At 42.8% G+C, this 26,946-nt stretch overlaps 1 protein-coding gene across 2 annotated transcripts in view; it reads left to right on the forward strand.

The window, feature by feature from the left end:
* Nucleotides 1-26,946, forward strand: part of UST (uronyl 2-sulfotransferase) — a 387,032-nt gene that overhangs the window by 309,346 nt on the left and 50,740 nt on the right. For both annotated transcript variants that reach the window (XM_077149209.1, XM_077149210.1), the window contains exons 6-7: nt 14,833-14,930; nt 16,837-16,994. In XM_077149209.1, coding sequence (XP_077005324.1) covers nt 14,833-14,930; nt 16,837-16,994 — 256 coding nt within the window. The remainder of the gene's footprint in view (nt 1-14,832; nt 14,931-16,836; nt 16,995-26,946) is intronic.

Consider the following 26,946-nt stretch of genomic DNA (forward strand, 5'->3'; position numbering starts at 1 on the left):
CAGGTCCTGAAGGCACAAGTAAGTTACATGAAGAAGTGGCACAGATGCCCATGGTTTCCACTCCTGCTACCACATTACCTTCTCTTTCCCAGACCAGAGCTATGGCCTCTTGGGGAGTTCCTTACAGTGAATTGACTGAGGAAGAGAAAACTCGGGCCTGGTTTACAGATGGTTCAGCACGATATGCAGGTACCACCCGAAAGTGGACAGCTGCAGCATTACAACCCCTTTCTGGGGTGTCCTTGAAGGACAGTGGTGAGGGGAAATCCTCCCAGTGGGCAGAACTTCGAGCAGTGCACCTGGTTGTTCATTTTGCTTGGAAGGAAAACTGGCCAGAGGTGCGTTTGTATACTGACTCATGGGCTGTTGCTAATGGTTTGGCTGGATGGTCAGGGACTTGGAAAGACCATAATTGGAAAATTGGTGACAAAGAGATCTGGGGAAGAAGTATGTGGATAGACCTTTCTGAGTGGGCTAAAAACATGAAGATATTTGTGTCCCATGTGAATGCACACCAGAGGGTGACTTCAGCAGAGGAAGATTTTAATAATCAAGTGGATAAGATGACCCGTTCTATGGATACCAGTCAGCCTCTTTCCCCAGCAACTCCTGTTATTGCCCAATGGGCTCATGAACAAAGTGGTCATGGTGGTAGGGATGGAGGTTATGCATGGGCTCAGCAACATGGACTTCCACTCACCAAGGCTGACCTGGCTACAGCCACTGCTGAGTGCCCAATCTGCCAGCAGCAGAGACCCACACTCAGCCCCCGATATGGCACCATTCCCCGAGGTGACCAGCCAGCTACATGGTGGCAGGTTGATTACATTGGACCACTCCCTTCATGGAAGGGGCAGCGATTTGTTCTAACTGGAATAGACACATACTCTGGATATGGGTTTGCTTTCCCTGCACGCAATGCTTCTGCCAAAACTATCCGTGGGCTTACAGAATGCCTTATCCATCGTCATGGTATTCCACATAGCATTGCTTCGGATCAAGGAACACACTTCACAGCAAATGAAGTGCGGGAATGGGCACATGCTCATGGAATTCTCTGGTCTTACCATGTTCCCCATCATCCAGAAGCAGCTGGATTGATAGAACGGTGGAATGGCCTTTTGAAAACTCAATTACGGTGCCAACTAGGTGGCAAAAACTTGAAAGGCTGGGGTAATGTTCTCCAGGAAGCTGTGTATGCTCTGAATCAGCGTCCGCTGTATGGTGCTGTTTCTCCCATAGCCAGGATCCATGGGTCCAGGAACCAAGGGGTGGAAATGGGTGTGGTGCCACTCACTATTACTCCTAGTGATCCACTAGGAAAATTTTTGCTTCCTGTCCCTGCTACCCTGAGTTCTGCTGGTCTACAGGTTTTAGTTCCAAAACAGGGTGTGCTTTCTCCAGGAGAAACAACAGTGATACCACTGAACTGGAAGTTAAGATTGCCACCTGGCCACTTTGGGCAACTTATGCCTCTGGATCAACACACCAAGAAGGGGATTACATTATTGTCTGGGGTAATTGACCCTGACTATCAGAAGGAAGTAGGACTGCAACTACATAATGGAGGTAAAGAAGAGTTTTCTTGGAATATAGGAGATCCCCTGGGGCGTCTATTAGTACTACCATGCCCTGTGATCAAAATCAATGGAAAACTGCAACAACACAATCCAGACAGGACCACTAATGGCTCTGAGACTTCAGGAATGAAGGTTTGGGTCACCCCACCAGGCAAAGAACCACGGCCAGCTGAAGTGCTTGCTGAGGGGAAAGGGAACATGGAATGGGTAGTGGAAGAAGGTAGTGATAAATATGAACTTCGACCACGTGATCAGTTACAGAAACGAGGACTGTAATGCTGTTTTGTTTGTGTTATACTATTTAAGTTGTAAGATATCAAGTTTAAGAATGAATGTTGCCCAAGGATTTGCACGCTATTCTGGAGAGATTTAATGTGTTTCCAGTTATATGCAGGACAGTTGAGTATTGTCAGGTAAAAGAAAAAATGTGTGCTTATTTGTTTTCATTTGGAAATTAAGTATGGTCTAAGGTGATATATATATGTATATATATATGTGCCAAGTTGACAAGGGGTGGACTGTCATGGTTAGGGACAGGTGTCAACTTGGCCAAGTTGTGGTACCTGTTCATCTGATTGGGCAAGCGCTGGCCTGTCTGTTGCAATGAGGACATTTCATAGGATTAGGTCATGATCACGTTAGCTACCTCCACAGCTGATTCCATTTGTAATCAGCCAAAGGGGAGTGTCTTCTGCAATTAGTGATGCTAAATCCAATCATGGGAAGCCTTTTAAGGAGGACTCAGAGGAGACAGGTTGCATTCCTGCTTTGGCTGGTGAGCCTCTCCTGTGGAGTTCATCCAGGCCATCCATTGGAGTCATCGGCTTCGCAGCCTGCCCTGTGGATTTTGGACTCTGCATTCCTATGGTCACTTTCATAATTTTATGAGTGTGAGACACTTTCATAAATTTTATATTTGCAAGTGTTCCCTGTTGATTCTGTTTCTCTAGAGAACCCTAACTAATACAAATGCTCTTGTACATATAAGAATTCTATCCTTCCCCTTGTTAAGTTGGGGCTAGGAGCCCCCTCTTTTCTTGAAGGCTAAGGTAGGAGAAGGAATACAACTGTCTATAGTCTGGACACCAGGAAAGAGAGGAAGAGGGAAAATGTGTTGCCATATTTTGTGTTTTTGCACAAGGTATTCTCTGATCTTGGGGTCAAAGCAGTCTTGACCCAGACATCGAGATCAGACTTCCTGGGCCCAACAATTGGAACCACCTTATTTATATAGGGCGAGAGGAGGAGAAGTGTGATGGGATGGTGCATGGGACACTGAGGTCTGTGTGAGAAGCATGTCTAGCCCGACAGGCAGGTATATAAAGCCCAAGAGGCCAGTGGTACAGTAGTGACACAATGAGGTACCTATGGTACCCCAATAAATGGTCGAGGTACCTAGCAAACCACATCAGAATGCCCTCTTCTAAAATCTAGAAAAACTGAGAGTACTAAAGAAGTGCTAAGACAGAGGCTCAGGCACCGGCAAGAAAACATGGATTCAGTTACCAGTAGTAGGTAACAAAGTGGGACTGAGCCTGAGAAACAAGGAAAAAATGCAACTATGAGAACTGGGGCCCAGGGATTGGGTCATCCTAGCTGTTCAAAGACCTTGAGTGGCCCTCTCTGGCTGTAGAGAATGGAAGACCTCAGAAGCTGGAAAAGAATTTGGGTTCTGATGGCAAGTTTGAGATGACCTTGTTCCTGCCTGCTGCCCTCAGAGCCAGCTTCTGAGCAGATGAAATGCATGGCTGATGCAGGGTATCATCAGCAGCCATATTCCCCATTTAAAAAAAATTCCCCAATTCCTCACCAAATTGATCGTGGTCCCTAAACTTTGTTTATTATTAATAGGTTAAAATGAGTAAGGTCCCAAGGTACTTCTCATTCATCCCACAACCATCTATTGAATAAAGTGATAGATGGTCAGTAAATGTGCCCTCCTCTCCTCTCTCTCTTCCCTCCATTGGAGCTTCTTTTCTCTCAGTTAAAGGGTGGTCTCCTATTAAAATGCAAATACTTCTTGGAAGCACATTAAGCTTGATCATTTCCACTAGATACCTAGCTGAGAGCCACTTTGATGGGTACATGTCAGAAAGGGAAGCTAGAGAAAGTGTGAGAGCACTTGCTGCCGGAGAGGAGTGGAAGACCCTCGGGGGACATGGGAAGACAGTAAGGAGAAGTCTCGCACCCAGTAAGGTGGCTCGTTGGAATAGGGAGCAGGACAGACCCAAGGTAGCTATGACCCTCATCACTTGATACCTGGTTCAAATCCCTGGCTAAACCACTGTAAAGGACCATCCTGGATATTATCACACATTCCACAGCCAGCACCTCTTTCATACACTTTGTGCTGGTCCTGCAGCCACATCTCTGCCAGGTTCCTTGAATATAACGTCAACAGCCTTGGGGCCTTTAGACATGGTGGGAGCATGCTGCCTTCTGACTGTAGTTGTCCTTGTAAATATTCCTCCAGGAGCTGTTTCTGAATGATTGTTAGCAACTTCGAGTCCCTGCAGAAAAAAAATGAATGATTTCTCGGAAGCAGAGTTCTATCACAAACTGATGGCTGACTTCATGCATTCAGCTAGTGTTTTTTTAACATTTCAAATTGTGATCAAGAGTTTTGGTAGTAGATAGTGGTGAGGGTAGCACACCACTGTGAATGTGATTGATTGGCATCACTGATTATATATTTGAAGGTGGTTAAAAGGGGAAAGTTTAGGTTGTATGCAGGTTACCACAATAACAAAAATTTTTTTAAGTCAAGTGAACACATGAGCTAATTAACAAATTTAAAATTAAAAAAAAAAAAATGTGGCCACGCTGGCATTCCAGGCTACATGTTTGAGAGTGGAAGAGTATTCATATTAATTTGGGACACTAACTTACTTTTGGTAATTTTTGGTTGTCAGAGAGGTCAGTCTGTTCCCTGTCCTGAGAATCAGGGATTCCTCTTCTTGTGTTATTTATTTAATTTCTCTTTTTAAGATGTAGTGATAGCCAGCATCATTGATTTAGTCCATGTCTTACCGTGTTGCTTCTACTTGCAAATTTCTGTTTAAATTTGCCTCCTGAATACTTTAAAAGATAACAGACTCTTGGTATAATAAAGTGCCTTCTAATTAGGTTCCTTGCCAGGCATTCGATGAGTTGACTTGTTTGATGAGAGGAGATTTTCCTGTGAAGATCTGCCATAATCTGGAGGGAAAAAAATAGAATCTCCCACAAAGGGAAAATTTTATGTTCCAAGAAATACAGTAAAACATGTATGATGTTTGTAGACATCTCAACATGCAAAATACTTTGCAATTATATTTCAATCAAAGCGTTAGATACTATTCTGAAGAATCAGGAACTTGAAATCAGTATTTATTTCTGAGGCATTAAATGTTCGTCGTTGAGGGTTTTTTTTTGCATCACCTTTATTTCATCTGCACATCAGTGATGCTTTGTGTGCTTGGGGTTTGGGAAACTAGTCCTTGTTGGGTGGTTTTCAGTTCAAGAAGACAAATGGACCACTGCGTTCAGTTCTCTCCCAAGACCTCACTAAGATGAGATGAGGGAATTTTTTAAAAAGTCAGAAACAAACATTGAGAAGAACAAAAGGATGAAAAACTTGAACGAACACCTGAAAGGGAAAGAGAATATTGCTACCGGATAGAGTGGGAACAAGGAAGCCACAGCCTTGAGTGCACCGAGTGGAGGAAATGCAGCTGATGGAAACCCAGTCGCCTGGACCCTGGGCCAGCTTGTGTGGAAATGCCAGACACAGTGGAGGGTGGGTATAAGCAAGAGGCTGGTATTGAGGGAAGTGATTGGAGATCTCAATGTAGAAAAGTAGCCCTTTACCCCATCTGCACCCAGGAAAGTCCAGCCACCATCAGCCACGTCCCATGTGGAAAATTGTTTCTTTCCTAAAGAATCTGAGTATCTTAGGAGAAAAGACCTGCAAATCAGGTACCTTCCGCAGAACAGTGAGGCCCTCTGTTTGATAAATCCCAACAATGACAGGTCAGCTCTCCCTCAGTATTTATCCCTCATTATTACATATTTTGGAGAAAAAAGGTTATACCTTGAAAGAGAAGGCCTAAGACAAGCAAATAGGAGCAACCATTCTAGGAGAAACATAAATTTCAGGAAAATGAAAAAGAGCTTTATGAGAGAGCTCTACTTAGTTTGCTCTGGAAGATTCAGGAAAATATTACATCCGTAAGAATGATGCTATAAAAAGGAAACAGCATGTATCAAGAAAGAATGCTTAGACATTAAAATGTTATTGTCACAATTTTAAAAGTTCAATAGAAGTACTTGGGTGATAAAGGGAATCTCTTCAAAGAAGAGCAAAAAGACATAGGAAAAAAATAAGAGAAAGAATGAGTCATAGAGGATTAATAGAGGTGTCATCCAATTACAAGGAAATCTAGAAAGAAGGAATAGACAAAATTAAAGAAAATTATTTAACAACACAATACAGAAGAATATCTCAGACCTGAGAGATGTAAGATTTCAGATTCAAAGGGTCCGTTGAGGGTTTGGCACAATGCTAGTCCAATGCTATAGTGAAATTTCAGAACACTAAGGGTGAAGAGAGAAATGTTAAAGCACACACACATCTCCTCTAATGTTAAAGCACATTTACACACACGCACAATATATATTTACAAAGGAATGAGTGTTATTGGCAACAAATTCCTTATCAGCAACATTATAAACTGGAAAACAACAGAATGAAAAATTACTTGAGGAAGTGCTTTAGCAAAACAAAGGAGTAAACCAAGAAATAGCAAAATGGTTGAATTCAGTTAAATGTGGCTGTTACCTCTGAAGAGCAGGACTGGGTGGCTGAGAGGGGTAGAATAAGAGACAATTGCTTTTATTATAACCCCTTATATAATGTTTGGACATTTTAAAAACATGTATGTATTACTTTGACAAAAAAATTCTTAATTTTTTAAAAGTAGAATATGTACATTAAATAAGATGTTGAGACTAGAGAAGGAAAAGAGCGGGGAGGGAGTACTCACAGTTCCACCACCTAAAAGGCAGCTGCTGTTGAAATTTTTGGTCTGATTTCTTCCAGTCTATTTTTTGAAATATAGGTTTTATTTTTAATCCAACAAGTTATGGTCATATTGTATTTATGTTTTTACTTTGATTTTCTCATATAAGCATTTTTCCTATAGTTACATGTAATTTGTAAACATTTTAAATGACTACAGCTATTTTACAAATGGATGTGTCACAATTAACCTAATCTATGTAACTGGATTGTTTATATGTTTTTGTCTTTTAAACAATGCAGTGATAAATATTTTGGTTATAAAATACTAATAACTCTTGTCTGCTAGCCAGCTTGACTCCATCTGAATGTTATTTTTACTTGGTTAACCCCTCTCCCCCCAGTTTCTCATGCTGTCCATGGAATCATTGTAGCTGTGGTCCCCACGTCCCCAGCAAGCATCAAAACGGCCTTTCCTCAGGCCGTGGGTTCTCGTTTCTATAACACTGTTTAAACGAAAGAAATGCAAGGGCTTTTCTGAGGAGCAGCACTTAAACAGTCAGTCATATTATTCCTAAGTGAAGTTTGTTGGTATGAATTGTAAAGGTCTTTTTAAATGATGAAAACTGAGCTGGATAACAGATTGATGATCTTCCAATGTAAAACTGTGACTATTTCTTTTCCTTAGCAAAATGCAACAGAAACATAAAATTGACACTCTTAGAGTCCAAATGAAGGACTTCAAAAAAATATTTTGTATATTGCATCTTAAAGTGCTTCAGCTTTAGGATTTAAGTGTTTCAGTTTTAGGATTTAATAGATGCACTGGACTAGAGCTCTGTGAATAAAGAGGTTGGCTAGGGAAAAAAAAAAAGGAGGCTGAGAAAAATACCTCCCTTATCCAGAAATTCTTTATCTGCCATCCCATGAGACACACAGCCATAAACTCAGAAGTGGTGTCAAGGAGCATTAGGCCCCCACCAAAATAGATGCCATAAATGTATCCATCCAACATAACATGCTTTGCTTATAACGGGGAGAGCCAAGTACAACTCTGCTTGACCATGTGGCTTCCCAGAGGGTTGTGTCAAGAAGGATATTGAAAGGACGCTTCCATTTCTGCTAGAAAGAGTGTATCATCAATTTTCATGCCTGGTATGAGTATGGAATGGAGAACGATGGAAACTGCCCATCTACCACTTTCAAATCCATTAAGCCCTCCTTAAAAACCCTTGCTTGACCCTTTTGCTTCTGACTCAAAATTTTTTACAGGGTTTGAAAAGGCTCCTAAGAAGAGTGTGTGCTCCAATAAAAGTTTTATTCAACCACATCCATTCTACTTATCTTAATTGGACTAAACCGTTAAATTTGTAGCCAGGTCACATGTTCCACCTGTACATCAAGGATTCTGGACCTGTTTCTATGGTGAATTAACACTCGGCAGTTTTTCTGTCTCTCACTTCTAACATGGCCTTGATGGACGGATAGTTGCATCCACACAAGAAACTCTCCATCATTTCATTAAACTTCTTCCTAATATCTGTGTTCTTAGAGTGTGAAGTTTATCTTCCAAATTAATTTTTAATCCACGTGATAAAAGGGCTTTTTTGTCATCACGTTACATTGTTTCATGTACAATAATGTTATACTAGGGCTTCTTTTGGATACTGCTCCTTTTTTCCACCAAATTGTGTAGTTATTTTGATTTAACATGAACAGTACTTTTTTTTTCCATGCTTTTCTTCTTCCCTGTCTTCTCTCTGAGTCAGCTGAAGTTAGTACAGGCAAACCTGGGGGATATTACGGGTTCACTTCCAGACCCACCACAATACAGTGAATATTGCAATAAAGAGAGTCACATGAATTTTTTTGTCTCCTGGTGCATGTAAAAATTATGTTTACACTATACTGTCATTTATTAAGTATGCAACAGCATAACGTCTAAAAACACAATGTACATCACTAATTGAAGTGTGATCCAGAGACATGAAATGAGCACAGGCTGTTGGAAAAAAATAAACCAGCTTGATGCTGGGTTGCCACAAACCTTCAATATGTGAAAAACACATTATATGAGAAGCACCGCAAAGGGAAATACAATAGAATGAGGTATGCCGGTATTTTTGAAACTGTTGGAATCACAAGGAATAATCTTGTTTTTAAATTTAAGCTAAATGAAACAGGAATTAAAAGGCAAAGGTATAATCAAGATAGTATAATCTTAAGAGTTGGGTGGCAGGCAAAATAATTTGCATACATGATTTCTAATCCAGGTAAAAGCCCTATGAGGCAGGTATCATTGTCCCCATTTTACAGATGAGGAAATTCAGCCTCTACTAAGACCCCACAACTAGTAAGTGGCAAAACCAAGATTGGAATCGAGGCCTGATGCCAAATTCATGCTTCCCCCTGCCCTGCCTTCAATAAAAGGTAAAAAGTTCAAGTGTAAATGCTACCTAGAAACCTTTTATTAATATATAAGCTCTGGAATAAAATAAATTACCAGCCTTTCTTCAGATTATGAAGCAATTCTTAGAAGTTGGTTAATTCAGGAAACCAGATTGATCAGTTTCATAGATTGAGATGAAACAGCTCAACCCCTCATTATACAGATGGGGAAACTTGTGCTCCAGATGGCATGATTTGGCTCAAGACTTCCCATGAACAACTGGTAGAGTTGGGACCAAAGCCCAGATCTCCTTTTCCTCACTCAGAGACCTCTGCAGGTGGCCTCTCAAGGCTCGTGCTGCTGGAAGAGTTCCAGAAAAGCGACAGGCCATAAGGACAAAGCTGTTAATTTGTAGGCATGGAGATGTATCGAAATACCAGTGAGTCAGTTTTAAACCCAGTACATAAAAAGGTGCTAGCCTAGAAAAGGATAAGTAAAATATGGATAATCTATAAATTCACCTTTTCTGATTAGAACATATGAGTGCCACCTAGAATTTCAGTCTTTCCAACCTTTCCAAAATTAAAAATAGATGTCCAGGAAAGGAAGCTTTTGTTAATAGGCATTAAAAGGTTATTTTGTGTCTTAGAAGTAGATAAGAGGCCGGCTAGGACTTGGAAATACAGGTTGAGGAGAAGGAAGCCTGGGCTGGTGGAAACTCCATTTGGTCATATTGGGATAAGGAGTGTTCGAGAAGTCCAGTGCCAGGGTGAAGTCTTAAGCCTGAATGTGGATGAAGCAGGTGTTGATATCTGGAGGATCCCCTGCAGGGGGTGGGAGAGTGGGAGGATCCTTGTGGGAATCCAGGCAGCACCAGGTCCAGTTTGGAAGTCCTTTTGTAGGCACCACAAGAAGGTCCATCCATCTGTAGCAGAGCCAGATCAGGCCTGGAGCCCGAGTCTATGTCAGAGTCTCAGGTCCTGGCTGACAGCTGAGGTTTAGGGCAGAGTCCTGGGGACACTGAGAGTTCTGCCCAAAAGAAAAGGCCTTGTCTGAGGGCTCTGCCTACTGAACATGTCTGGCAATGAAGGGGTAGCGTGGAAGGAAGCCCACAGTCAATGCTGCCTCCATTTCCAAGAACTGTGTCCTACAGGCCTTGGTGGGCAGGAGGGTGCTAGTGTATTCCTTCTGCCAGGGTGGGCTCTGAACCTGGACCTGCTGCTGGGCCAGGTAAGGAGGCAGAAGGAAATTCTGAGCAATGAGGACAGATAAGGGAAGGCATAGAGCTACCCAACTGCGCAGAGTTGATGGTGCATGGGGGTGCTGTACCAAGGTATCATAGACTAATTCACCTAAACTACAGAGCTCTATTATCTCATCATTCTGGAGGCTAGAAGTCCGAAATCAAGGTGTCAACAGGCCCACGCATTTTCTGAAGTCTGTGGGGTTCTGGCAGTGGCTGCCCATCCCTAACTCCATCTCTGCCTCTGCCGAATAACCATCTCTCTTCTCTCTCTCCCTCTCTCTCTCTCATCACATGTCCAAATTTCCTCTGCTATTAAGTACTCTACTCATGTTTGGATCAGAGCTCACCCTCATCCAACTTGTCCTCATCTTAAAATAATAACATCATCAAAGAACCTATTTACAAATGAATCCAGGTTCAGGAACTAGGGATTAGGACCGTGTCTGTGGGGGACACGATACAACCCCTAGTAGTGACTCTCTCCTTAGAATTTCCACAAGTTCTTTAAAATTCAGATCTTAGCCTCGTCCCATACAAACCTATTGTGTCAGACACTCGGGAAGTAGGACCAGGAGATTTGCATTTTTAAATGAGTGTCCTCACTGATTCTTGTGCACTTCGCATTCTCAGTTAGAGTCCTTCAGAGTTCCTGAACATGGGAGTGATATGGGTGAATTTGCATTTCAGATATGATATTGAGGCACCATGTGGGGGGTGCACTCGGGGAAGAGGTGGGAGACGGCATCGTGAGCTGGAAGGATGGCATCACCGTCCCGTTGGGGGTGATGGGTTGAACACGGGCTGTGGTGCAGGACAGGTAGGAGAGGGTGACGTGGGAAGCGATTTCGGGGTCAAGTTCCAGAGTAGGCCAATGTGGAGAGGGAGGGGGAGAGAGGACTCAGGAATGACTCGCACAGGTCAGTTAGTTACGGGGGTTCCTCTGAGCCCAGTGGGCTCTGACACTCAAAAGGTGAGTGTTATTCATCACAGCCCAGCCTGTGAAAACATTAGGGTGCAAATTGATACAAGATGATTCTGAGGCAAGAGCAAAGCGGAAGAAGACAACTCCACAGAGATGGTATAAGCCTCAGCACAGCTTTCTAAGATAGTATAATTTAGAATAAATTTCAACAAAACTTACCTAGTTTCTGTGTGTGTTGGTTTGTCAGTTAAGATTCTCTTAGTTTTCTGGAATATTCACTTATAGAGATTATCTCATTCCTTAATGATGTGAGGCTCTGAGCAGAGTACGGTCTTTAGACCCCACATTCAGACCCACTCTAAAAAGACGGGGGTACAGTGAGGCGGGGGGCGGGGGCGTTAAGGGAGTGGATGTGCTTATGCTGAGATCTGGGAACCAGGTGAGCAAGTAATAGATCAAGTGCTGGCGTGGCTAATACCCTCGCTGTCGTGGTGCACTTAGGGAAAAGCTTAAAACAAACATTAAGGTTTGAAACAAACAAACAATGTTATCCTAGTTTCCACTGCATGGAAAGAGAAAATGAAATTGCCTTATCATTTACAAACAGGATATGTCAAGCTGCCAGGTACCAAGGTGGTCAGTTAGGACAACAGGCCAAATGCAAAGTGACAGTCAAGCCTTGGTTCACTCACTGCTGTAGTGCAGGCAAGAGGCAAAAGAAGAATGTGCCTGCTTCCCAGGGCTCCATTCACTGGACAGAGGTCAGGTGGATCTGCAGGGGCCAGCCAGGGGCCCCCGGCCTTGTCTGCCACTCCCTTCAGAGTCCACAATGCTTCAGCTGTGTACCAAGCAGGAGCTGGACTAAGTGTGTCCTAAGAGGACCTCAGTATAAAAGGGTGACTAAATCAACACCAGTTAGCAAGTCCTTCTACCAAAGGTATAATAGGGCACATTCCATTAGGCTTCCCAGGAAACTGAAATCTCCCTCACCACAGGACTTTACTCCGGGGAGAACGGCTTCTGAGTAGCCAGGGGCAGTGGCCTGAGAGCCGTCTCCTCGGAAGCAGCATCCTGTTCACAGTAGCCAAAGCAGTTGGCGGCTCGTTTTCTTCTGCTGCTTGATCTACGTGGTCATCTTTTATTCATGTCCTCCTACAGCATTTCCAGTACGGGCTGTGAAGAACATCATTCAACAGCCAAATGGGCTCAAATGGAACTTCGAAATCCCCCAAGACATCTCTCGCTCTAAAAAAAAGATGACTCTTCTAACTGCACGTTTTAAACTAAAATTTATGTCTTCTGGTAAATTGACCTTGCAAGGTTATTTGTGAGTTCTAGTGGGAAATGGCCTTCCCATGTGCCTGCGCCTCCTCGGCCATCGAGCGCCCCCAACCAGCTGAGGTCCTCTGTCCCCTCCTGCGACCTCTGGCCTGGACAGCTGGGGACAGAATCACACCGGGTCTGCAGGCCACAGAACTGCTTGCTTCCTTTCTTCTACTGGGGCTGTGCATTTTTGCTCTTTCCTTCTACCGTTCATTCAGCTATTCAGTCAGTATTTACGGAGCCCCTGCTTTCTCCAGGCAGGGTGGTTGGCAGTGGCGAGGCAGCTCCTGTGATCTTACAGCACGTGTTAAATGACAACCATGAGAAGAGCTCTGGAGTCGGGCATGTGCTCTGAGAGTCTCCATGGGAGGGCTGACGGCTGACTGTCTCTTGCTGCCCAGTCCCTCCTCTTAATGCAGAACTCTGGGTGGTTGACAGTGGGTGAGACTGATCTTTGGATACCCTACCCCATCTCTTCCTCAGCCCATCTCCCTGTGCACTCGGCTTCTCTCTGGCCCCCCTCCAGTCCCGTCCTCCAGACCCCTCCTGCAGGGGACACAGCCCAGTTACCAGGTCCATCTGCTTTTGTCCCCTGGGTTGGGGGGTGTGTGTGGAGCAGGGGTAGCCCCGAGGCAGGGGTGGCCTCCTGGCAGGTGGCTACTAGGTCACTCTCCTCCTACACATGCTTGGTCTTTGTTTTGTTTTACAGCATGAAAATCATTTTATATTGGTGATAGAAGTAAAGTCATCATAATAAAGTCTAATATTTAAAAAATGAACTAACATTTGATGTAGTCCTGGCTCCCATTATACCTGCCTCCTGAAATAACTACCTTGAACAGTTTGATTTGGGAGCATATATGTTAATTTTTATGCTGCCTTTTGTGGTCGTGTTGTCCTATAGTCAACCTTTTCTCATTTGGCAATTTATCACAGATGCTTTTCCTGACAATGCGTGTAGAGCCCCATCCTTGCCCCTTGACTGCACATGGTGTCTTTATAAACAAGCCCCCCCATTGCTGCACATTTAAGATCTACTGTATTTGGCCTCAGTGGCTCTGCCTGTGCAGACATCACTCTGGGTCACATTATTCTTAGAAAGATATGTGGGGCCTCATGTGCTTTTTTAGAGGGCTTTGATGCATAAAAAGGTGATCTCAGCCACCTTCCCTTCACCCCAGGGCTGTGTGGATGGAGTATCCCCCTTTTTTGCAGCTAGTTCATTGCTTGGGGAGCCTCCCGCCTCTGCTTCCCAAGCTCACACGTGTACTCAGTGAGAGAGTATTTGTTGCCAAATCCATTTACTCCAGTTGAATGTGTTGTTGTAATTGTTTAATTTATTTAACTGGCATATAAGGGAAAGAAATATGAAAGGGTAAAGTTTTTTTTTTAAAGGAAAATTTGTTTTATTTTTATTTCCAATTGAACTTAAAAAAATTTAAGTATTTAACAACCTACCCCAATCATGTCAGATACAGTGGCTCCTGCCTCAAACGCCCTCAACTGATTTTGTGAGTTACATTCACTTTTAATCTGCCTTGACAATACTATCTCTGGAAAAACATCCTATGACTGTTTGGTTTGTTTGTAGACTGGATTATCTTTTCTCTTTAAAAATACTTAAAGACCAGACATGTCTCAGCTAGTTTATCCCATGTAATTTACCTTGATAAAAGTCAACTTTTAGACTTTCTGTTCACACCCACCAAGTCATTTTAAGCTTTTGTAATGCTGACAAGGACACTATTTTCAACTTCATATTACAGAAATAGAAATCTGGAAATTACAACTCTGGCCTTTGACGGTAAGAGGTTGTCCATATACAAACATCCTATCACTTTTTAACCTAAAATAACTGTTACAGCCCCTTCCAAAGTTGCAAACCCTTTGAGAGACTATCATTGCTACTTAATAGTTATTTGTTGGACATATGGATTCACTTAGAAACACATTTCTGCAGGGTCGGCAGTCTAATTATCTCTGATTCAAAGTCAGAATTAAGAATTGTCAACTATTCTACAAATCTTAAGACCGAACTATATACTTATCAGTTGACTGCTGACTTCTGGGGCCACAACAAAGCACCATAGGGAGATGCTTGTGATCCAGATGAAGTCTTCAGACCATCGGAAGTGCAAAAATGCCGTCTAGTCCAGATTAATCTGAGCATATGTGTGCCTGGCCAGTAGGACAGGATGCTGGGGGACAAAAGGAATGTTTTCACATAAAAGCCATGAATTTGCTACAAATCCAGGATGTGTTTTTCCAGGCTTGCCCATTTAACTTAAATATCCATTTTACTTATGCTGCATGGCATGTGGCGAAGTCCTGCAGAGACTCCGAGACATCTCATTGCTGTGTTTTCTCTTCTAGGATATCAATGAGTGTATTCTTGAAAACTATCCCGAATGTTCCAACCCCAGGTTATTTTACATCATTCCGTATTTTTGTGGACAGCATCCCAGATGCAGGTAAAGACACAAACAGGCTACGGCATGCTGAGGGGCACAGCAGTGGCAGAGCCCACCAGCCTGGCCTCTGTGCAAATCTGTGTACCCCTTGCCCCACATACTTCTGGAAGTCAGTTCATGTTTACTGTTAACATTTAAAGATATCACTTGAGACTCTAATTGTCCTATATATAGTGAAATTAGCAAAGCAGGGTCTGACCAGGACCTCAGGAGGCTACCCCAGAAAGTCATTAACTGGGATGCGGGCCAACTTCTTTCTATGCTTTTAAAACATAGCATTCTTCTAAACCCAAGAGATAATGAAGACAAGATAATGAGCACCCAGCCCAGTCCTTGTAGTGACTCGGCCACTGAATAAACTGTCTGTCTTTGTGGCGCATCTAGTCAGGTCAGAAAGTCTGGGAGCTCATGTCCAAAATGTCATCCCATCCCTCATTAGATCTGCTTAGGAGAATGAGAAGAAAGTTCTTTCTAGGGTTGACCCCTCAGCCTTACTTGGATACAAGACCCTCTTTAGAAAGTTACTTCCTCCGTTAAGAACCTACCTGATCAGCCTCTGAGGCTGGGCTTCCAACCATCCCCCCAGGTGACTTTGGTATATGTACCATTGAAATCCATTGGTTAAAATTCATGGTCTTAGCTAAATATCACAGCTTAAAGGAGAAATGGTAGTTGGCAGTGGATCTTTATCACTGTTTGGTGGAAGATAAACCAAGTCACCAGAGGTGACATTTTCTACCCAGAGGAAACACTGATTAGAATTGTAGTCCAGGAGGGCAAGGGAAACAGTGGTTCTAAATTGTAGTTCATTCATTGTATTTATGGTATCTTTTGCTTACATTGTGAATACCGTTTAATTATTAGGTTTGTTGTTGTTAATGCTGTTTTGTTTAGTTCACCGTAACAATCCTGGCGCTAGGAGTGTCCATTTCTGCTTCACCGCAAACTCCTTGAGTTCAGGATGCTTCCACCCCCTTGTTATAAATGTTCTTGGGTCAGGGTCGGCATCTCAGAGACTGGGAGGGTATAGGGCCAGATGACTCACTTTCTGATCACAATGAAGATAGTTATTCCAAAACCCATGATCCTAGCTCCCTGAAGCATTTTTTTAACGCTATCTCTGGGGCGTACACGCCTGATGCCTTCTCCACCTCGGTCCCCATGCCATGCTTTTTTTCAGACTCTTTCACAGTGTCACCTTGTTCAATGGTTATAACAACTATTATTATTATTGCTATTTTTTCAAAAGAGCACCCTGTCTTGCCCAGATTCCCCCAAAGGGTCAGTAACAGCCAGGCAGGAGCCCCCGGTCCCTGTTCTCACTCACACATGCGCAGCTTGCTCGACTCCACCTCCAAATCAGAAGAGGCTGTGCTCCCTCAGTATTTAAAGCAGAAGAGAAAAAGATGTGTCCTTTAAACTCTTTAAAATAATGGGATGATTATCAGATATGACCTGATACCTATGTTGATTTCTCTGAAGATAATGTCAGTAACACTTCTAACTTCGTTTAATTAGTTTGGTTTTTCATCCTCCTATTAAATGCAACCCCAGTCACCTTTATTGGCCCTAACTACCTGTGCGTATATTCTTCTTTCAACAAATACTAAGAAAGAGCCCACAGGGCCCTGGGCCAGGGCTGGGTGTGATGCTGAGTTGGAAGAGGTAGAGGCCGGGAGGGACCCTGTGCCCAGATGCAGAGAAGGTGAGAGACAGGGACGCCCCACGGGTCAGCTCAGGGAAGGCCATGCAGGAGGCTGCATTTGGGCTGGTTCTTGAAGGAAACAGGATTTTTTTTTAATTTATGCAAACGGGAGGGGGGTTAGAAGGGATAATCTTTCATCGTGTTGTTGCTGCATTTCAAAAATGAATCTTTGATTGAAAAATAATTTTTATATCCACAAAGGGAGCCTGGTGAGTGGGCCCTTGAAAGAGCAAAACTGAACGTGAATGAAAACTTCCTGCTTGTGGGGATTCTTGAAGAGTTGGAAGATGTGCTGCTTTTACTGGAAAGATTTTTACCTCATTACTTCAAGGGTGTGCTCGGTATCTACAAAAACCCAGGTAACTCCATTTGTAAGCAAGCTCTTCCAGGAGAGGGGTCGATTTCCAGGGTTCCTCACCTTGAAATGAACTCAGGAAATCTAGGGATGAAATTCTCTCTCCAGGTAATAAAGGGAGGTTCCCCCAACTGGTAGAGGGAGGTCAGGACCTTGAAGTGTGGGTCCCCAAAACCTTGTGCTTCGGGTCCAAAACATAAACTCACACGTGTTATAGGTTTGATGGTCCATTTCTCCCTTTGGAAACTGAAATTGGCAGTATTTCCCGCTGCTTCTGTGCACACGTGCTGCAGGGTGGACAAATGGACAAGCATATGCACGTGTGCACCTGGACTCTGGTGGAATTGGGGGTGAATATGAAGGCAATGTCTCTTGAGGAATTTTTCTCTGGCCTCCTCCCATTTGACAGAAGCATTCTGGTGTATAAAATCCTGGCAGTGGAGCAGATAGAAAAGCAAATTGAAAATTCAATTATGGTTTTAATTCTAACAAATCAGCCCGCTTCCGGATAGAAGCAAGAAGCAGCATGTGGAAAAGCAGTCATGGGGGTTGCCCGTGGTTTCGTTGTAAAAATAATTACTTTCAGAAATCCATCATTTACTTTTCCCATTATGTTTTTTTTTTCTTTTCCTGAGAGAAAAACGAAGTGGTTTCTTTCCTATTTTCCTTTATCTCCTGCTGTCATGACAAGGCTTGCAAACTCATACCTTCGCCTGTTTATTGTTTTGTTCTGTTGTCCTGCAGTGGGAGGCATCTGACCGGTAGAAACAAGTTACAGAGGAAAGGTTGACCAAATGCAGACCACTGCCTTACACTGTGCAGCCGGACAGGGGCCTGGGACCACACCTGCCTCCTTGGCAGGTACCAGGGCCCAGGTAGACTGATCTTGGCCTGGGGGAGTCCTGGATTCTGTTCCAGACGGGGCTTTGAACCATTGGTGACTTGCTAGGGGAAATAGTTGGCTGGTCCCCCTGCCCAAGTCTCCCCACTGTCTCATTTCCTACCTGTAGGAACAGAACTGGAAGCTTCTGAGGTGTTGGCCTACTCAGCAGCAAATGCCACTTGAATATCTAGCAACGTAATAACCCTTTAAATAGCTGGTTTTTAAAACAAGGCCTTCCTGTGCATTTTCAACAGTGAAAGTTTTAAGAGCCCCCCACTCTAATCTTAGCCCCATACGTCAAGATAAACTCTGCCCTTTTTTTTTGCAGAACATTTATCCTAAATGAGACTCATTTGAAGGAAAAGGACTCCTTGACTCCTCCCCACTTTTGGCTTTAGCTTGTATAGCAAGTATGTACATATGCAGGGGATATAGCTGTCAGAATGAGCAGGCGCCCGGCCTGGCATCTGGAAAAGGATCAGTGAGGCAGCGTGAGAGCTGTCCCCACATCCCACCACTGTCTGTTGGTCTGGAAGCGAGAGCTGGCACTAAACCCATGACCCAGCATGCTGCATGCCAGCAAGGGTATTTACTGTGGTAAAATATATGTAAATAAAATTTACCATTTTAAAGTGAACAATTCAGTGGCATTTAGTGCATTCTCAAGGTTCTGTGACATCACCATTACGTAGCTCCAGTATTTTTATCACCCCAAAAGGAAGCCTTGTACCCATTAAACACTCACTCTCTATTCCCTCCTCCCCACCCCACCCCCAGCCCCTGGCAACCACTTATCTGCTAACTACTAATTTCTCCAGATATTTTAGCCTCTGCCAAGACTAAGCACCTACACCGTTTTCTCATGGTCACAAATCAGTGAGTTAATATCAAATAGGTTAAAGGAAAAAGAGCTTCCCATCCCTGTAGTCATCTCCCATTTTTAGTCTACATTCACGGGTATATACCACACTGAATCCTTGCTTTTGCCTCTTATAAAAGCATTTTATAACTGAGCAGATTGGAGAGCAGAGGGAAGGAAAAACTAAAATCTAAGTTACTGAAGAATCTGGTGACCTTAAAATCACAGTAGCTGACTGTCTGGTGAGCTGGAGTGAGAAACAAACTCTGCTGGATATTTTTCTTTGGTGTTTGTCTTATTCTTTAGAAATATACAGATGCGTGCATTTAGTTTTCTACCAATTCTAAAAACGTGTACCCATCTCATGACTAAAGAAATAGCACAAGAACAGTCATTAATTTGGGAGTTAGTAACAATAGCATTATCTGTTAGTTAAATGGAGTCTTGCTCATTCTAGATTGGTATCATATTTACTAAGTCTTTCAAATCATTGCTACTGGTTGCAGTAAATCTACCACTTGGAGAAGTTAATAACTTTCCTGAATAACAGGGTGACTATCTCCCCCGTTCATTTTTTCTAGGAAACTATAATAACAACAAGTAAATTTATCTCCTACCCAAATATTTGAGAACTTGAAAAAAAAGAAACCTAAGATATATTTTATATTAAGGTTTGCATTCTGGCGAGATCAGCTAGTATACCTCAGAAGAACTTTATGTAAGGACTCAAGATGAAATGATAAGTCCACCTGTAGTACAATAGATAACCAAGAGAAGATGCTCAGGTATCTCCTACCAGACAGTGGGCTGATGTTGAGGCAAGTACCTTGCAGTGAGCACTCAGTGAACGGATATGAGTTTGAATTAGGGAGAATCAAGGCCCAAGCAGGCTCTATGGAGTGGGAACCGCCTCACTGGTGTAACCTATACAGTCTCATTTTAAATTTATTGATCTCTATTACTTTGGCTCTGGATGTACTGCCTTTTAAAAATGAGAAGCTGAAGCTGGTACAGAGGTGTCAAATGGCTGACCCATAAGCGTCCACTTAAAATGCACGGGACTCACCTTTCTGATCCACGGGCGCTCATTTATCCGTGAATAGTTTTTTTCTCCTTAGCTCTTAAAATCTAACATGCTGTGGGCTGTCAGTGTTTTTCTTAGTCACATCTCTTTAAGAGCTAACGGTCGAAAGAAATAAGTAAATTAATTAGAAACAGGAACGAGTGACCCTGATAAGAACAGCCCCGAATTGGACATCCCATATGTGAACCCTTGCTTTGGCAAATAACCAAGCGGGTCTAGTTCGGTAGCGCCATCTGGCGCCTGGACACGGAAATGTACAAGCTAACATTCACAGGTTTCCTCCCTCCTTCCTGGGACTTCCTTGGACGTGCCCCCACCCACTTCTTCTCCCTTGTATTTTAAACACTCTCAGTTGCTGGCATTACATTAGCTTCATTTTCAACTTGTGTCTATTACAAATGTAAACTTTGGAACCACATGAGGGAATTTACTAGACTTTAGTGGGTTGCCTGGGGAATCTCATCACCAACTAGTACAAAGGAAAACTGTGAAAGAAATCCCAAACAACTGGATTTGCATGATTTGCACTCCAACTTTCCAGATTTAAGTCCATTCATAAATTGAGCTTTTGTTTAAAAAATAGTATTTCTTAAGTATTTTTATGAACAACGTTGATAGAGTACAAATTTAAATGCTGTTTTTTTTCTACCATGCACAGATGATGAAATCTATCTATCAATAACAATATCAGACTGAGTTATTTATACTAAATAATTAGAGCATGGCATGTTTATACTAAGTAACAGGCATTCTTTAAGGATGGAGCATCGAATTGGATGGAGTTAGGTGGGAATTCCAGACCTCTCTCTGCCCTAGGTCTACCCGTGTGATCTGAGGCAGATGCAGCTTTGGATGGATGAGCTCTAAGGTTTCTCTCTTCCAGCCCTAAATTTATCTGAATAGTCATGATACTAATGTATCATGGAGAATGTTCTAAGACTGCTTGTTTTACTTTTTGTTGGGAGCACAGTTATGGGGTGATTTCTCCCGCCCCCAAAGTAATCTTTGGATAGCCACCAGCCCCCACCCCCCGCCTTAGTAATTCTCAGCTTCGGTTATGGAGGCTGTCACCATGGAGAGGACATGAGAGAATACTCAGTGGAGGTTTCATTAAAACTCACTCTTCCCTACAGCGGACAGTGTTGAAGTGATCAAGACAGGGATTCCAACGCAACCCCAACTCTCAGGCAGAAGTGTACCCCCTTTCTCTCCATACCATAGAGAAGGCAGTATATCCCAATGATTTTAAAGCTGCTCCTCTACCTGTTAACTGTATAAGCAGAAGTAAGGTCTGACCCTTCTAGGCCTCAGTTTCCCCATCTGTAAATGATGGACCAAATAATGTTCTTTCCCTCTTAGGGAAGTTGTGGCACTTACCCAGTGGAAGCTGTGTAAAGTTTGTAACCCAGCAGTGACATGTTTGAAGGCTAAAACACACGTAATCCAAGTCACTGATACATTTTTTTCAAATCATCAACTCTTACCAAAAATATCAGAGAGTTACAGTTTTAACTATAATTGAATGAAATCCACCACTGAATTGCCTTAGGGGCCAATTACCCTTAATTCGTGCTGACTAAACTGAATTTTCCAGTATTACATACCATGTTTTATATATATATTTGGGTGGATGCCCAAATATGTATCAGAGTTTTATTTTAAGTAAGAACTTTCAGTTCCTGAAAGGCCATCCATCCATTCATTTTACTTCTGCAGAATTATATACTTCAGAATGCTGTTAATGAATTAATAAATTTTGCCCAGCAGATGGCAGTGTCTCACTATTTTCTCAAGAAAGTGCGTGTGGTTTCCTAGTACTGAGTTTCTATCTGTAGGCAGGGATGTCATAATTGTTGAACAGAGATGCACAAGTATGTCCAGTTTGAGGCTTAAAAATGGGTTCCTGAATAGCCAAAGGATTCCAAGTACAATTTAATGCAGTAGTACAAACTGCCTTATATGGTAACCAGTTTGGTGAGTGGGGCAGAAACTGCAATCACATACAGTTATGAGTTTAAACATGCACATTATTAACTTTTTTAAAAATCCACCATTCTGTACACTCTGGATTGAGCAGATGCTATCTTTCACTTCCACATTTATCTCCCACTTTCTGTTGTTTTTGTGTTACAATGAAGCGCGAAGTTTCAATTGATAGTGACAAGAAATTCAGACTATATATCTGCAGAAACGAATGATCAAGTTGGTTCAAATAATTCAATTATCAATAATTCAATTATTCAAATAATTCAATTATCATTTATGATAGAAACATATATAGGACCCCACTTTACTATTGGTTCATCAATGATCAATATTTTCTGTCAATGTATTTTTTCACCATCTCAGTCTTTATCCTCTATCTTTCCTTCTGGTTTCATATGTGCCCCCAGCCCTTCTCCCTCTATCATACATTCAGCTTTGTTCAGTGTACTTATACTATTGTGCTACAGTCAGGTAGTATTGTGCTATCCATATCTGAATTTTTACAGTCAGTCCTGTTGCACAGTCTGACTGTGCAATCTTTTTTTTTTTTTTTTTTTTTTTTTTTTTTTTTTTTAAAGGAAAGACAGAGAGAAGGAAGGAAGGATAGAAGGAAGGAAGGAAGGAAGAAAGGGAAACATTTCCAAACATTTTCTTGCTTTATTGTATTTTGTTTTTCCGTTTTTGTTACATGGGCTGGGGCCGGGAATCGAACCGAGGTCCTCCGGCATAGCAGGCAAGCACTTTGCCCGCTGAGCCACCGCGGCCCACCCAGACTGTGCAATCTTCAGCACCAATTGCCCAATCTCTACCCTATTTCTATCTCCTGGTGACCTGTGTTCTTAGCTGAAATTCTCCAAGTATACTCATTAATATTAGTTCATATTAGTGAAACCATGCAGTATTTATCCTTTTATTTCTGGCTAGTTTCACTCAGCATAATGTCCTCAAGGTCCATCCACGTTGTTACATGTCCTTAGAGTCTCATACGGGTCCTCTGAGGTTTCGGGAGGACCAATATTGGGAAAGGACAAGGCAGTTGAGGCTCAAAAAGCATGAGCCACTGAGCTGAGGTTACCAAGTCGTAAGCAATAGCACTGACACCCAAACCTCAGGCACCTGTCCCCAGAACCACCAAGAGCACATTCAAATGGGGATCCTCTAAGTTATTCTTCCTGTTGAATCACCAACATCCAGCTTAGAGGTAATAAGCCTTCCTAGTGTATATTGCCATTGGAGATTGGAGCTTAAAAATAAACTCTATCAATTATCTCTATTCAAAATATTGTCTGTACCCTGAGGAGTGAGAGTTCAGCAACTGTCGTGACTACCAATGTGTTATCCTCAGTCATGTGTTATTCTCAGCCATGTGACCCACATGGAGGAGAAACATTTGAAAGTGGAGCAGTTTGATTCCTTTCTGTTGTAGTGAGGGTGGTGGAGGAGAGTCATTTTTCACCCTTAAAAAGCAGTCTAAATGTCAACTGAAAGCTTATAACCGTTCCAACCGTAGTTGTTGAGTGAGTAAAAGTTAAGAACGAATGCATAATGGAAATGCCCCTCTAAATTAATTCCTAAATGCTTAGGGTTTTGTAGAGAACATGGTTCCCGAAGGGAACTCGGACTGCAGAGTTCTTTATAGATAAAGGTATCTATAGATAAAGGTATCTATACCTTTAAAAGTAAAGATACCTTTATTCAGTTCACAGAAACATCACCTTCCCACAAGAGATCAGCCTCTAAATGTGTTTATTTCATATAAATTGCAACTATAGCATAACAGATGTGCACTTTTGGCCCATTTCAACTTTCTTAGTATTGGTCCTCCTGAAAGCTCAGAGGATTTGTTTTGTGGGAAATAATAATGGCCTTGAGTTCCACTATCTCAGTTGTATTTTATACTTGCTTATTGATTTGATCTTTTTTTTAGAATCGTCCCCCTAGGAAAAAGCATCTTCAATTTTATTATTCAGCAAGATTAATAGGAAAATAGGATTTAATTTGCACTCATTGATTTTCTAGTAATAACTTTTCAAAATTATTTCTCATCTGCAAAAGCTAATATTCTTAATTAGCAAGTATAATCTGAGAATACCAGAAAAACTCAAGACACATTCAGCAAATGTTTGAGTATCTGTACCACGCCAGTCCCAGGGCAAGGTGGTATAAAGAGAAGGCAAGCAGTGTGTTGCCTTAGGGCCCCAGGCAGGGCTGTCATGCCTCAATGGAGGAGTCATCATGCTAGACCTCAAGGGAGGTATGTGGGGCATAAAAGCCCAGCATGCGCACAGGCACGAATGTGTGAAGCCACAGAAAGGCCTGGAATGTGGTCCATGCACTTCAGCCTTGTGCTCCTGAGCCCTGGGTTTCACAGGCTCAGGTACCCCGCTTGGCAGATAGTTCCATCCAAGGCTAGGGGCACCCCCCAGCCTCCACTCTCTGGGGTGCAGCCTTGTACCCAAGTCAGAACCAGGGCCCAGCCACAGAGGCCCAAGGTGTGCATCCTCTCCCCTGATTCTCACCCTTTTCCACCCTGACCACTACCCCAGGCTCCTTCATGTCCTTCCCGAGTCCCTCTGTCCCCTTGCTGGGGTGCTTCCCATTCTCCTCACCCAAAACGCAGCTGTGCTCCAGGCTGACATCATCAGTTCTCATTTCCTCCTGCTTTGCGCTTCTCTAGCACCTACCCTCCAGGGGTGCTCCCACCAGGATCTGGGGACACTGGCAGTAGCCCACCTGACAGCCAGGTACCTTCCGTAACAGTTAGGGTTCTCCAGAGAAGCAACCATCAGGATGCGTGTGCGTATACAGAGATTTGTAAGAATCACATCACGCAATTGTGGGAGCTGACCAGTCCAAAAATCCATAGGTCAGGCCTACAAACAGGAAATTCCAGTGAGTCACATTATAGTCTTGAGTTTGAAATCCATAGGGGAGGCCAGCAGGCTGGAAACTCTGATGAGAGCTGATGTTGGGAGTCTTGAAGCAGAATTTCTTCTGTCTGTAACCCTCAGTGCTTTGCTCTTAAGGCCGCCAACTGATTAGATAAGGCCCACCCCCATGCCAGAGGCTCACCTCCACTACTTAAAAGTCAGCCATTGGTAGAAGCTAATCTACAAAATACCTCCACAGCAACAACCTGGCCTGTGTTTGGCCAAACAACATAACCTAGCCAAGCTGACCTATAAAATTAACCCTCAAACCCCTGTGCCCACCAGAGTAGACTCCCCTCTATTACCATCCTCTGACTCAGGCCTGATTTGGCTGTGTTCCCTGTACTATTCTCTGGTCCTGTTGCCCCACCTCCCACCCTGCTCTGGGAGCCAGTTCCCTGTCCCCAACCCCCTGCACCCTGGGAAACAGGTCTCTTCTGGGCCCCAGCCTCACCTTCCACAAACCCTGGACAGCCGGCTCTGTGTCAGCCAAGTCACAGGGATGTGGCCACCCTTGTGGGGGGTGTGCAGTTTCCTCTCTTATGATTCATTTTCCCAAATGACAAGTTGGCCAATAGATCTGGGTGTATGGTGGAGATACCAACATTCTTCTGTGTTTAGAGGAGAACTTTTTTGACTTTAGAATTGAATCACTTCTATCTGAGCTTCTTTTTTTTTGGTTGAGCCTGACAGTAATACACTTGTGTTGAGTAAGAGCATTACTGGGGGGTGGGGTGGGGGGTGGGGTGGGGGGTGGGGTGGAATTAGTCACCACATTTTTCAAGTTTTGGACTTTCCCTGTAACTCCTCAAGCTGAAGTTCTTCAAAAGCCTGAGCAAAGAGGATTAGAGAGACCTGAACCCAGAGGTTGGCAGTTAGTCTTTGTAAAAGACCTTGTGATCTCCCTGCTGTTATGCCCCAGCTGTCAAGGTCCCTGGTACCCCCAGGGATCAGTCTGTTAACATGGGAAGAGCATTTGATAAAGGAGTTCAGATTTGTCTTTGCGCACTTGCCACGTGGCCATGACTCTCTGGCATTCCTCACTTATAAAAGATACCCCCAGCAAGGGTGATGTAGCGTCTTCACTTGTTTTGCATAATTCTAAATTTTACAGCGGAAAGTCCTATTTTTGTTTGGCTAAACCTATTTCAAATAAAACCATCATTTCTCGGCCACCATTTTTTTTACGTGTCAGATGTTTTTATCAACATATAAAAATGCCCTAGCTTTTCACTTCTTGCAAATGGTGTTGGATTGCAAAAGATTACAGTGAGAAGTCAGAAACCTATCTGTGCACATAGTACGGCTGTTTTGCATGGTTTCTTGGGGGCGGTGTTAAGTGCATTCATTTCATTGCTCACAAACCCACAGAGAAATCCAGCATAATTCCCTGTTGATGAGAATAGGAAAGTTGAGCTTGTCGAGTAACAGTTTCAGATACTCTGACTTGAAAGGGTCACCGTGTGCTTCTAGATATTTCTGCTGTACCACTGTAGCCAGATAAAACCACTCAAAGTTTTTCAAGACGTGTTCTTAGAATTTTACTGTTTTTTTAATTTATGCTATTTAATCAAAGTAATGCATGTATATAAACTACAAATAAAATTGATCTAAAAGACATAACGAAAAACAGCAGTTTCCTGTTCCAATTTCCCCCAATCTCAAGTCTGATTTTGGGGGGCAGCTGCTTTCAATCCACTTAGGTGTTTCTTCTGAAAGTCACCACTCCTTTTATAAGTGATATGCATAGACTACTGTACGTGGTTTTTTAATTTTAGGCATTTTCTATTGGCTTCATGCTATGGTAGTTAGGAATTTAGTTCTCTTATTGTGTCATCCTTGCTGTTACTTCCTCTTCCCCATCCTCCTAATATGGCTTATCTCACATTTTAGATGCAGAGTCCCTCTGCCTCACTTTAACTACCACATGTTCTTCACTGCTGGTCTAAGTAGTGCACCATGATTTTGTTTCATTTTTTGCACAATGTATTGTTTTTCCTAGAATTAGTCATCACCTTGTGTTTCTTTCGTTCAACTAGAAATATTTTACCTATCAAAATTTTCATTTGTGCAATTAGATCCATTGTATCAAAACTGCTTTTGATAGTATTTCAATATTCTTACCTGCCATACCCCCCAGAGAGTCTCCCCTTTCCCACCCAAAGCTCTCTAACCTCCTGCTTTAGTCTGGGCCGATTATGCATAAAGCCCCTG

Source organism: Tamandua tetradactyla, chromosome 2 (assembly GCF_023851605.1).
Source record: "Tamandua tetradactyla isolate mTamTet1 chromosome 2, mTamTet1.pri, whole genome shotgun sequence".
NCBI lineage: Eukaryota > Metazoa > Chordata > Mammalia > Pilosa > Myrmecophagidae > Tamandua > Tamandua tetradactyla.